Below are 13902 nucleotides of genomic sequence, written 5' to 3'. Positions count from 1 at the left end.
GAGAGACAAGCGCGAGCCGAGCCGAGCCTCACCGATAACCAGAGCAACGCGGCAGCCAGCCAATGGCGTTCCGCGCCGCTTCTTCCTCCTGGCCAATCACAGGGCGGCGCGGCCGCAACCTGGCAGTTGGCTGAGTCCGAGCGAGAGGGGGGTGGAGGGAGGGGCCGGGAGGCAGAGTGCGAGGTGGCGCGCGGGGTCCGCGTGGCAGGAGGCTATAAGAACCTCGGGGCCGGCGCGCGCCTCAGACAGTCCGCGGGGCTCAGGCAGGAACAGCGCGTGCGCAGTGCTCGCGCCTTCTCTCGCCGTTTCATTCCGTTGTTCCGCCCTCCCCCCGTCCATCCATCCGTCATGAAGACCAAGTTCTGCAACGGCGGCGAGGCCGACCCTTCCCCGCTGGGGCTGCTGCTCGGCTGCAGCGCGGGCCCGGTCCTGCCCGCCCTCCCCCAGGCGCCCTCCGCGCCATCCACCCACGCCGAGGCCGACGCGAAGGAGCTGGGGCTCCGGGGACAGACGCCTCAGATCCTCGCCCTGCCGTCGCCCTCCCCGGCGCCGCCCTCCCCGCCGCTGGAGGAGCAGCCCGACCCCCGCACGCGCCGCAAAGCCTATCTGTGGTGCAAGGAGTTCCTGCCGGGGGCGTGGCGGGGGCTGCGGGAGGACCAGCTGCGCATCGCTCCCATCAGGTCAGCGCCTTCCTCCTGGCGGAGCGGGGGTGGGCGGAGCGGGGAGCCCAGACCTTGGCCCTTGGGGGGCAGTGGTGGCACTGCGGGGCTCCTGAGCACGTGCAGAGTGTGCTCTCGAAGGCACCGGCTGAGGCTACGACCCTGTCCTGGGAGTAAGCCCCACTGACTATAATGGGGCTTGTTTCTGAGTAGACAGGCACAGGCTTGGGCTCTCAGGCTGCCATTCCGGCCGCACTTTCCTGGGAGTAAGCTCACTTGACTGTAATGGGGCTTGCTTCTGAATAGACAGGCACAGGATTGGGCTCTAAGTCTGGGAGGCTTGAACTGGGTGGCAGCCTTTCCTTGGAAGCTGAGGAAAGTGGGGATGGGCCAGATTGCTCAGTGGTACCTGGTACCTTTTGTCCCACCATCTCTCACTGCACAGCATCGTCACAGTCTCTGCAGTCCATCTCTTACCCTCCACAGTCTCTCCTCTTGTGTCAGCTCCATGCAGTGAAATTTTGCCTGAATGGTAGTGGCTTTCTAGCAAGGTTAAAAGCTTCCTCCAATCCTATACTGTAAATACTTTCCTGGGAGTAGATCTCGTTGAACACAATGGGACTTGCTTCTGAGTAGACATGCCTGAGTTTGTGCTGTGGAGGAGCCCTTCTTAAAGTACCTGTGTCATGGAAGGGGGAGGCAGGCTCATTTTTAATGCATACTTGGTTAAGGTGTACACCCGGAGATATTCTTGCTGTTTGGTAAGGTGATCTTTTGTCTTGGCTTTTGGAGATGCCCAAGATGGCAAAATGAGTGGCTCTGTTTCTGTGTAAAACAAAACATGGTTTATACTAATCATAGTTTAAAATCTATATCTTGCTTGTATTTTTCAGCATAGGGGCATGCCATAGTTGCTTACCTGTTTTTTGTGTTCATTTTCTCAGTTCTTCTTTTTCTATAGTGCCTGAGCTTCTGGAAGTGAAGCAGTGGCAATAACTATCATTTGTCAATTCTGATATCACACACAACCCATCATTGGCACAAATCATGGCTGCCAGTCCACTTCAAATCTTGGCTTATGACTCTGGTTGCTGACTGATAGCAATTTGGGTATTGTATTGAAAGATGGTTCATCTTCCTTAACCATGGTTTAGTGTGGTGTTTGAATTGGGACTCTGACTTAATACTAATACAAGAGATAGTATTTTGCTTTTGTTCCCCTTGAGGCATCAAGCTGTCTCTTGAAACACGACAGAAACCAGGTGCAGTGGTGTCACCTTTTCATCCTTATCACTGAGAGGAGGAAATGTCCTGCTTCCAGTCTAAGGTGCTTTGCACAATACAGAATCCCCTTTCATGTAAGGAATTGTGTGAATCCTACCTATAACCCACAGGTGGAAGATAACACCTGCCTCTTATGATGTTGGTGTGTGGCAAAAAATGTATGTCACACTTGTGCTACAGAAGGGATATATAAGTGAATTTTTTGTAGGAAATGCTGTTGTGTGAACTAATATGAGTTGATTGTGATTCTAGTGGCTCTTGCATATTGTACATACTTTGGTCCTGAATCAAAAGGAGTGACCTTTTGTCATAAAACTCCTGAAGCACACTGCTAAGCTGTCATTTGTTCTTTGTCTTAAACTTCAGTTGTGAGTGCATAGCTTTTGGCAATTTTTTTAAGTTCAGGTCCAACTATACTCTCAATGTGATTTCTGAACAATGAAAAGTTGACGTGTGCCTTCTGTTCTCGGATCTCTCTTCAATGAGACTAGCAGTATGAGTCATCTCTTGGCAACAAGTTCTTGAAGTATCATGTGCCTTGCTCTGACTCACAATGCCAGCTACTTACAAGTGGATAACTGACTTGCAAATAGTACAGATAAGTAATTGGGATTGGCAAGGTACTGTTGAGTCCTGTGTCATGGGTTTTGTGTTTTTGCAAAGTTCCTTCTTAAGCAGCAGTGTTCTGGAAGTTAATAACAAGTAACGCATCAAGGAAGGACTTAATACCTTGCTCTAATATGTTGGTTGCTTGGACGGTTTCCTAGATAATTATTTAAGGTTGTAGGAGTTGGTGGTTCTTCAAGATGACATAGGTGAATAAAAGCCAAATAGCTAAGCTAGCCCCATATTTTTCTGAGCTTTTGGCAAAACTCAACTGTTAAATTGAGATCATAAATTGAGGTACATTGCTCCAATACAGTGCATTCCTCCAATCTAGTCTTCTGTGTTTATTTGGAAACAAAAACATCTGAAATTAGTGAAACTCTTTTCCTTGCAGATATGTTTAGGGCTGTAATCTAATATCAATTTGACCTCTCATTCTTTGTGTAAAAAAGTATGTATTGGGGGATAAGATCTGTCTAAAGTGGGTCCTTAAAAAACCTTTCAACTGCTGAATGTTACAATTCTGCTGAATTACAGATGATTTCACAAAAAATTAGGAATTCTTAAATGTGGTTTTTAAATATGTTTTAGGAGCATCCAGGAAGGGGACTTGGGCAATGACATAGTGAAACGGTTTAGTTAATTTGCATATTTTATTTAGCATATGGCATAAAATACATGGACTTGTATATCAATTAGACTAGATCAAATGTCAAGTTAATCTGCAAGTATGCTGTAAGAGATGGGGTATCAAGTTTTTCTTTACATTTAGTATGAAAGGTGGAAAGACGGCAATATAGATTATCCTTCTATGATGCCAAGCTAGGAATGACGCTGAAGATGCCTTTTATAGGAGTAGTCATTAATTGTGACTTAGCTGAAATTTGGCAATGAATTAGTGCCAGAAATCTAACAGGTTTATATATTTTCAGTCTGGTCAGAGAATGGCAGATGTTAATGTTTACTGCTTAATGTTGCTATGATGCAATGTTCCTTCTGAATGCCATCTGATTGACCTGTCTTAGTTCAATAATAGAAATATGGATTGATAACACAGGCCTACAAAATTGAGAGTCAGAAAAGTTTTTCCTAAACTTTATGGTGGTTTGATATGAATTTGGGGTGCCGATTCAAAAATGGCATCCGTTTTGTACTATCATATCTAGTTTTGGAGATACAGTATAGCCTCATTAGTGAATGATTCAAGTGGCTTCCTCATGAGGAAGCCGCTTGAACCATTCACTAAAGAGGTTATGCTGTGTCTCCAAAACTAGATGTGATAGGGCAAAACGGAAGCCAATTTTGGAATCAGCACCCCAAATATACTTAGGAATTGGTGTAATGTTTAAGGAAGCAGAATGTATGTTGGCCTGTGTAATAGATGCCTGTCCCTTTTAAGCCGTAATTCTTTGTGTGTATTGGATCAACAGGGCTCATTTCAAAATATACATACTGTGAGAATGTTTTTTGGGCTCTTATCAACAGACTTCTTTTAATTTGCCAGTTATTTGTTTATAATAAAAAGATACTCTCTGAATAGTGCTGGGTTCTATGGGAAGCTGGTACTATTGAGCGCCCCTGGCCTGGACACCTCTTCATTTTCCTTCTCTCGAATCATGTAGATCTTAAGTGGTTACAGCAATGGTTCTCAAACTTTTGGGAAATTTACTCCTGGGGTAAGTCTTTGCAGGGAGAGGGACGAGGGCAGCTTCGTAATCCCCAGGATTGCGTTGCTGATGGGGGGTGCTTTTAGGGGTGCAGGAGGTGTGGGGAGCTCTGTGCCACCCTCTGCAGGGCTCCCCAAGGCTTGGAATGTTGAGGAAAAAGTGAGCGCAAACCAGTTCTGGTTTATGAATGTCTTTTTTTCTCAATATTCCAAGTCTTGGGCAGCCCTGTGGAGGGCTGCGCAAAGCTCTCTGCACCTCCTGAAGCCTGCTGCACCCCAAGTGAGTAAAAGCATCCCCCCTTGTACCCCTTAGCGATGCAATCCCCAGGATTGCTGCATCTCCCCTTCCCCGCCACTTAAAGGGATAGGGGAATTTTTCCAAATTGGTGGGTTGCAACCCACCAGTTTGAGTACCACTGTGTTACAATATTGGCTTTTTGTTGTATATTACACACTTAGGGAGTTGATTAAAAGTTGTCACTGAGGCTGGCTGGTTTATTTTTGGATGGCTTCACTTCAGAATATACACCCTACAGCTTTCAGGCTGCAAGTGATTGATCTTGGCAGATTGAGGGCTTTTTACAATGAAATTGCCCCTGTGTCTTAACCTTAGCTTAATAACCTCTGTATTTTTTTTGAAGAATAGTTCTCTCATTCCCAATCTTGCGGGGAGACAATGTCAAAGATCTCTTGCCCCAAGTGTAGCGAGCTAATTGTAAAGGTGTCGTGAATTTGTTTTTTAAAGTCTCTGAACACATGAGGGACTACTAAGTGAGGAGTCCATCTTCCAAAAGTTAAACAAAATATTAAACAATCATTAAATGAAAGGAGTTGAACCTGGGATCTACTGCACACAAAGCATGTGCTCTGAGCCCTTCCCCAGTAAGTTCTTTGTACTTATTTATGGTGCAGTATCCTTGTGTAACTTGATGCTTTGAACACATTTCAAGTATAGCTCCACTTGCTTTAATAATTTACTAACTTTTCTGCCTCCTCTTGAAGGAGTTGAAACTAGTAAAAGCTGTGTATTGTAACTGTTTTCTCATCTAGAATCATATGTAGGCTTAAAGTAGTTGGAGGATGCGTCTTGCTTTTCTTCCATTAATTGTGTGGATGACAGAGCATAGCTGAAGCCACAATCAGATACAACTGTCAATCTCTTTAGAGTTCCTCTTGTGCTTTGGCCAGTTGGAGCAGGAAGTACTCTTCCCACCAGGCAAGTGACTGGTGTGATAGTTGTTTTGGCAAATCTGAGACATGCTCACTCAGAACACTAACAGCATGTCCTGCTGGAAAGATGGAGGATTGCATGGGAACATATGTATTTGAATTTGTTCTAGTTAATGAGAGCTGCAGATAAGATTTTCCTCTTCCTACCCTTGCTGGCAATATGGCCACCTCACAGGTGCCTGCTCTGTTGGGGAATTCAAACTAGAGTTCTTTTTCTTGTTAAAAAAGTTCTCTTGCTGCCAGCATAGCCCACTTAACACAGGCAGCATTTATGAGACTGTAGGAGAGAAGTGCCCTATACTGTTAGCACTGAGCAAACAGACACAGAGCTAATATTTGCTGCCTTTCGCATGTGGCCTGGTCTTTTCCTTCTTTCAAGAAGGTCTGATTGGGGAGAGGGCATTGACAAAGCCTACAAAGCCTTTTCTCTCCCTTCTAGAATTTTCTTCTCTGATCAGTAAATTTTAAGGCTAAAGAAGAATGAGGGTTGAACTACATGGTATATTAAACTGGTGTGTTAGTCCTCCACACTTTTTTTAAAATTTAAATAGCAACTGGGGAGGGATGTGGGAGGGACTTTAGCTGTTGTCCCACTGTGATTTCTATTGAGATTGTTCCTTCCCCTGTTGTTATTTCCTCCTGATGGAAACTCCTGTTAAGTGCTAATGAGTGCTAGCCTGGAGGGAAAATCTTACTTGCTGGAGATAACCCTGTTATAACCAGTGTAAAATGAGATGCAGAAATTTTGGGATTGTTCCATTGGTCTGCTAAAGTAGTTGTACTCTTTATAGCTAGGCATGAAGCAAGTTGCCTTGTATAAGGCCATCAATATACATAGCATTTTGTACAGTTACATAAGCAACAATACACTGGCTCCAGGTATACAGGTGGTTGTGTATACATGCTGCAGGTATACATGCTGCTTTCATGCAGGCAGAATACATCCTTTGGTGGTGTTTTCACACAGGCACAGTAACACTGGATGGTAAAGAGTGGAATGTTTGAAACTACATCTGTCTCAACTTGCGTACAGACCTTGGAACATCCATACACAGTAGTTACATACATACTAGTACATACGCAATAGTTACAGACAAAATTTCATTATGAATAGGAAATGCAGAATACTGTATTCAGTATTCATATTCTTCGATGATAAAATTTGGTGAAACCGATTCCCTGACCCTTGTTTAGTCTTTGAAAGCTGATCTTTCACATTAATTCAGAGCAGAATTCAGTTTACAAGCAACTTTAAGGTGTTAAAAGCAGCGTAATTCAAATGTCTTCCTAATTCTACCAAGCTGTGTGTGGATTTTTGAATTTAAAATATTGAACATTACATTTAAGCACAAGTTGTGTATTCCTAGCATCTTGTATTGCAAATTGCAATGCTGGTAAAGCCAGGTGAACATAGCAATTGCTCTGTGTAGAATAGCACTCAGTAGGCTAATCCAGGATTTTGGAATATTAACTGCTGTATGCCAGTGAATTGAGTAAACTTTCTTACGATGAGCAGAATTGATAAATGTTACTTTATTTCCATAGAGGGGGCCTCAGCAACATGCTATTCCAGTGCTCATTGCCAGATACCCTAGAGACCATTGCAGATGAACCACGCACAGTTCTTCTTCGTTTATATGGTGCAATTCTACAGATGGTGAGTGTTTACAGGGGGTGGGCAGGTGTGTGGGGTTGGCAGGTATGTTTAGACATCTTTCAGTAAAACAGACTTGTTGCATATACATTCTCTATGATAAAGTTGAAAACGTTTCAGTTGGCAATTGTCTATTGACTATCATTTAAAATTTGCACTGCTTTCAAAATCTCCAGTTGAGTTTCTTGGCTACAAGATGTGTTGTTGGTTTTATTGATGATGCATGCTGGTGTTACCTGGACTTTTAATATTTACAAGTTTGGTCACTCTGCATTTTGCAAACTTGAGTTCAGAAACAGCATTGGTAGTAAATATGTGAACTGTCTGGAATGAAATTGTATTCTTATCATAGATCTGTGCTTCCCAAACTCCTACATGGGGGTTGGAAGCACTGTAAGTTGTTGTGGGTGAAGGGGGAAGACAGCAGTGCAGTTCACAGGATTGTGCTGCTGTTAGAGAGGGAGGGTTTTTCTACCTACTTGCAGCCAGTGCTGCAGTCCTGGGAGATCCAGGGAGCCCTTTCAAGGTTCCCCATGACTGCAAAAGTGAAAAAAATGGGCACTGCTAGTTTCGTCACAAAAACTGGAAGTGCCTGTTCTTTTTTTACACTTTTGCAGCCACAGGGAGCCTTGCGGAGGGCTCGCAGGACCCCCAGGGCTGCAGTACTGTCTGCAGGTGAGTAAATAACCTCTTGTCCCTGGCAGCAGTGGGATCCTGGAGATTGTGCTGCTGCCTTCTCCCCCTCCCCGCCAGTGCTTCAGCATTCAGCAACTTTTTCCAAAATTCCTCTTTCAGGAAGTGTGGCCTTTGCTGGTGATAAAGTAACCAAATACAGCATTTGGGAGCCCATTTTGTTTTCCCATGAGGCTTCCCATTTTGTTGCTGCCTGATGTATTGATGAAAATTTATTTTTTACATTTTTATACTGCCCTTCCTCCAAAGAGCTCGGTGTGGTGTACCTAGTTCCTCTCCTTCTCGTCCGTCATTTGTCCTTTGAGGTAGATGAGGCTGAGAGATAGTGACTGGCCCAAGGTCACCTAGGAAATGTCATGGCTGAGCGAGAATTTAAACCTGAATCTTCCAGGTCTAAGTCAAACTCCTGAACCCCTACTCCAAAGATTCTCAAACTTCTTGGGAGTAAAACTCCCGAGGTAAGTCTTTGCGGGGGGGGGGGGTTGGCAAAGGCAGTGATGCGATCCCCAGGATTGCATTGCTAACAAGGGGTGAAGGGGTTTTATTTTACTCACAGGGGGTTGCTGCAAGTTTTAGGAGGGGCAGGGAGCCCCATGCAGCCCTCCGTAGGGCTCCGTGAGTCTTAGACTACTAACAATAAGCACTTGGAAACCACTTCTAGTTTTACTATTGCAAACCAGAAGTGGTTTCTGAGTGCTTATTGTCAGTATTCTAAGACTCAGGGAGCCCTGCGTGGGGCTCTCTGACCTTGAAGCAGCCGCTATGAGTAAAAGAAAACCCCTTTAGCGCTGCAGTTCTAAGAATTGTGTTGCTGCCTTCCCCACCCCTTAAGGGGCCGAGGGTCTCAGCCTTGGGTGTCATAACACTCCTACACCATCCTGGCTTATCTCATATTAATGAAATGAAATTATAAAATGGGGAGGGCACGATCTGTTTGCAGGAACCTACTCCATGTCTAGTGGGTTCCCATAGGCTCTATAGCAGTGATTTTCAACCTTATCCATCTCATGGCACACTTACAAGGCACTAAAATGGTCAAGGCACACCATCAGTTTTTTGACCATTGTCAAGGCGCAGCATGCTGCTGGTAGGGGGCTCACACCCCCAATTGCCCTACTAATTAATGGCACCTACTAATTAATACCCAAACTCCCATGGCATACCTGCAGACATCCATGTCACACCAGTGTGCCATGGCACAGGGGTTGAAAATCACTGCTCTATAGAACTTTTTCTCTTTCCCCCACCCCCTGCTGCCTGCTCAAGTAAGTTGGAATCATTCATACATGGCACTTCACCTGTCGCAACTAGATCATGCTGCTTTTTAATGTAATGTCTGTGCACAGAACTAACCATTTGCTTAGAACAGGAAGTCCGATTGAACTCTGTGGGGCTTACTTCTGAGTAAACATACATTGTAACATGTCTTTGAGTAATCCTCCGAAGAACAGGAAATGTTCTTCAGTTATAATCTATATAATATTCTGCAGTTAGGTTTGGATGCTTGTAAGCTTGCTAAACTAGCTTACTGTCCATAAAAATACAATTGGAAATTGACTGTTACTGTTAAATTAATAGTCAAGCACAGGAGTTTGTAGTTCCTTTGTATTATACACAAGAATTTAGCATTAATTTTAACTGCTTCCTAGTTTCTACATATGTCTTCAGTTATGTACATACAGCTGTTTTGCACAGAATGACAACAGAATGTCAGTTGTGCATTGCATCACAGCTACATACTAAAGTAGTTAATGATGTGATTGCAGTGTTAGTGATCTTACTGAATAGGTTGCAGGTGCTCTCCTGAGGAATAGTAATGTGTTACAGATGGAAGGAAGAATCTTTTTTCTTGCACTGCTGTCATCCCAAGGGTGAGGCAATGAGCCCTACCTTAACAGTGAACATCAGATATGTGACACTTGAGGGTCAGAGCAAATCAGTGTGAACATTCAAATGCTTGTGAAAGTGAGGTGCTTCCCCCTTCTATGAAACTACCTCTTGGTAAACATTTGATTGGTCTCCATGGGTTCTATTGTGACATGCAGTCCATGTCCCTAGAACTAGCATACTCTCAATTTCCCCTTATTGAATAGTGTGCTACAAGTCATTCTTTCTTTGCACACAGTGAGAGTATTACTGGGGCACCAGTATGTGGTTGCATATATAAATCTTGGCTTCTGTGTTGCACTATACAAAATACTTGAATTTGCAAACCTTTATGCAAGTCACTGCTGAAACCTATTTTTCTTGTTCATCTTTGCAAGGTAGTGCAATAAAACTGTGGCCTGAAACATTGGTACTAGGGCCACCAGCTAAACAAAAAGCACTTGAGTAGGTTATTTAAATGAACAAGTTGTGCAGGCCACATTATTATTACATTTTTAAAATATGAACTGAGCAGATATTGAAAAGTTTAAGTGTACCTACAAAATATATGGTAGCAATGAGTATACTGCAACAATTTGCTAATTTTTACTTGGAAAAAATAAGGTGCCATTTTAGAATCTCAGTACTAATTCCAATGGAGTGTCCCACACATCTGTTGTAGTATCTGAATAAATTTTCCTTTGGTTATAATATACAAACATGGACAATCACAAATCAGAACATAAACACATACTGCTTTCCCTTAATCTTCACCTTTTTATCATACCTTCTATGTCTCTTCATGAAAAAAATAACACAAGCCCTGAATTGTCCTGGTCTAGTCTGGCCATACATTTGAGTGTTAACATCCTCATCTTTTTTTTTTCTTGGTATGTAAGATCTTTTGAGATATCTAACTTCCTTTATTTCCATAGTGGCAGTGAAATGACTGCTCTTGTTGGTGCAGTTCACTAAGGGTTAAGTAAGCAGAGACAGTCCCAAGGTAAAACTTTCAGATTATATTGAGGGTCTCAGTATAGACATTTGTCTCTTCCAGATCAGTCTTCAATGCATAAGCAAACTGATGTTACTGTAGTTACGTCTTATCTAATACCTCAAAGAACTTTGTGATAGCAAACTTATTTGTTGTATAATAGGAGTAAAGTTGAAGAAAAATTCTAATGTGTTTGAAAAATCATGTGGATGTTGGTTTTAATTCCAGGCATAGATACGCAAAATCCCTTGCCATTAGTATGATTTAAGGTTAAGTAGAACATAGCAGCTTGTTGGTATAAACAAATAACTTTTAAATTATGCATAAAGTTTGATTCATTTTTGATCAAAACTCATTTTCAGGATAACACTTTCATACTTTGAGTCCTCTTAAAATTCAGAAATGCTGATTGAAGATACCAGTCCCATACTTTTGAACAGAGGCCACTTTTTTAAAAATCAAGCATTTACATGATAAACCTGAATCCAGTTTGCTTGTCATAAATTCTAGAAGACACAAATGTCAGTACGTACTGTTAGTATAAATTGTTTTAAGTTGGCTAAAGCTACTGTGCAGAGAGGGCATTAGGTTTTCCTCAGTCATAATAATTTATTTTAAATCACTATTTATGCATGTATGATATAGTTCCAGAAGGTGAGCTGAGTTGGGTTGATCCAGGTGCAATCTGTCGGCTTGACTGGGATTAATATAAATGAAGAGCCACTGGCTATGTAACTGAACTGCTTTTTAAAGAAAGTGTGTAACTGCTTGTGAAACATTAAGATTCTAATTAAAATTGTGTTTGAAAAGCAAATGCACGTATCATTTAAGTTTATTTTTTGTCACTCCAGAAAGCAAAAAGGACATGTCCTCATAGCAGCAGTTTAATCCTGTTATGAATAGAAAGTCACTGGAGTCCTTATTGGCCCAAGTGTTAGTTCTAAAAGTTATTTTCTTGCAATGAAGAAACTAATTATGGCTGGTCTATAAATATCAAATGTTATCTGTAAAAGTGTTTTGAATGTGGATAGAAAATATAATTTCTTGCTACTGTACAGTTGTAAAAACAAAAAAGTGCAGAATTACTATCTTTTTATTAAAGCAATGTTTACATTTAGTAGTAGAAGATGCATGTAGTCGCATCCCGTTTGCCCCCCCTCGAAAACTGGAAATAGTAGTGCCTTTCACTTTCGATATCCCAAGTGTAAATCATTGTTTTGCTATTACTAACAGCTAAATCAGAACATTCCGTACTATATGAAACATTTTAAAATACTTTAAACGTTCCTACTCTGTTACATCAATCATGCAAAACAAAGGTAGAACGCTATGGTATTGCATACATGCTTTGCCTTTTATTGCTTGTAACTAAGCATATGTAGAATGCTGTAACTGTAATACTCCTTTACTGATGTGATTCTTGCTCTTAATGTTGTGTAGCAAGGAATAATTGCAAATACTTGTTACTGGCAGATAGTTTGAAAGCTCAGCTCCTGTTAAAGGGACATTTGTTTTGTTGGGTGGCGTTAAGGGTCTTCTGGGGGTAATGTACCATTTTAGTTGTATGTGCATGTGTTCTCTGCTGCAGGCTTGTCCATGCGATCGTGCCTAGAGCACTCTGGTTTCCAGGTGACAGACACGATTCACGGTATAGTATGAGATCTCTGAAGTTGGAGCATTCTCTACAGGTTGCATTTCTTTATGGCTCAGGATGTCAAGTTTAAGATGAAAATGTTTGCCCTGTAAACATTTTATAATATCCAAATGGTAAAATGGGGGCTATAGATGCCAAAATGTTGCATTAAGCATTCATCCTTCCTTTTGCTCCCTTCATAAATGGTAACTTGATCAGAAGTAAAAAGGATTAGGGATGTTCTTGGTTTTTGTAGGATCTGTATTAACTCCCCCTTATTGTCTCCTTCCAGATGTGGTTTTCAGAAATCACAGCCTCTAGTAAGCAGAGCACTGACTTTCTCATTAAAAATCATTGACACCACCTGCTTCATGTTTCTCTCTCTTGAGAAGCCTCTTTGTGTAGGCAAGTCACAACACTGCAGCTTCTGTACCTGCATTTTAAGTCTAGAATACAGAATTGAGTATCAAACTGCTAGAGGTATGTCTTCAACTTGTTGTAAATACTGAACATGATATCTTGTACAGGCACTAAATACTGCCTGTATCTTGTGAAGCTGTTTCTTGAAGCTGAACTTTACAAGATGCATATGCCAAACTCACACCTGATCTTCTAATACAGGGGTGCCGAAACCCTGGCCCTGGGGCTGCATGCGGCCCTCAAGGTCTCTCAGTGCGACCCTCAGGGAGCCCCCAGTCTCCAATGAGCCTCTGGAGATTTGTTGGAGCCCGCACTGGCCTGATACAACTGCTCTCAGCGTGAGGGCGACTGTTTGACCTCTTGCATGAGCTGTGGGATGAGGGCTCCCTCCACTGCTTGCTGTTTCACGTCTGTGATGCAGTAGCAGCAGCAAAGGAAAGGCCAGCCTTGCTTTGTGCAAGGCCTTTTATAGGCCTTGAGCTATTGCAAGACCTTCATTCATTCATATAAGTTCCACCTCTAGTATATTATGTAAACTTATGTAAATTTATTCAAATTTTAAAAGTAAATTATTTTTCCCCGACACAGTGTCAGAGAGATGATATGGCCCTCCTGCCAAAAACTTTGGACACCCCTGTTCTAATATGATAAAAACAGTTTCTCTGCAGTTTGTCACGCAAGTCTATGCTTGGATCTTAACATGATTTCAGGAATTATAACAGAGCCCTTCATCCCCAGTTTGCATTCCTATACATAGACGTGTGGCTCATATTCTGAGAGACTTCAGAAATAAACTCTTGCTATCAGTTTATCAGAAATAAACTCTTGCAATCAGTGCTCCCTCCATCTTCAAGGGGGAGTGCGAGGAGCCATATGGTGGTTGTGCAGGGCCAGCTCCATGGAAGCTTCAGTTCCAGCTGTGCAACCACACAGCTTGAAGGAAATGGTAATGACAACCCACTACAAATATAATCATTTTTGTGTTTGAAGTACCCTGCCTGTTTACACAACATATCATTTGTTGATCTGAGCTTTTGAATTATTTCTTGTCCTATTTACTTTGTACAAGTAGAAACTGAGAGAAGCAAAATTCTAGTTGCTCAGCCTGAAAGCAGTGATGTAATGTTACTCATTCATTTAGCTCTCAAATTATACTTGCACTTTGCATTCATTTCACAAATCCTCTTAACAGAAATT

The 13902-nt window shown here is 42.3% G+C and overlaps 1 protein-coding gene across 2 annotated transcripts in view; it reads left to right on the top strand.

Moving 5' to 3' along the window:
- The first annotated feature begins 229 nt into the window (after window positions 1-229).
- CHKA (choline kinase alpha) overlaps window positions 230-13902 on the top strand; it is a 31913-nt gene continuing 18240 nt past the window's right edge. For both annotated transcript variants that reach the window (XM_066611069.1, XM_066611068.1), the window contains exons 1-2: window positions 230-680; window positions 6991-7102. In XM_066611069.1, the coding sequence (XP_066467166.1) occupies window positions 349-680; window positions 6991-7102 (444 nt within the window). In that variant the 5' untranslated portion in view covers window positions 230-348. The remainder of the gene's footprint in view (window positions 681-6990; window positions 7103-13902) is intronic.

This window comes from Tiliqua scincoides, chromosome 1 (genome assembly GCF_035046505.1).
Source record: "Tiliqua scincoides isolate rTilSci1 chromosome 1, rTilSci1.hap2, whole genome shotgun sequence".
NCBI lineage: Eukaryota > Metazoa > Chordata > Lepidosauria > Squamata > Scincidae > Tiliqua > Tiliqua scincoides.
This window is presented reverse-complemented; position numbering and strand designations above follow the sequence as displayed.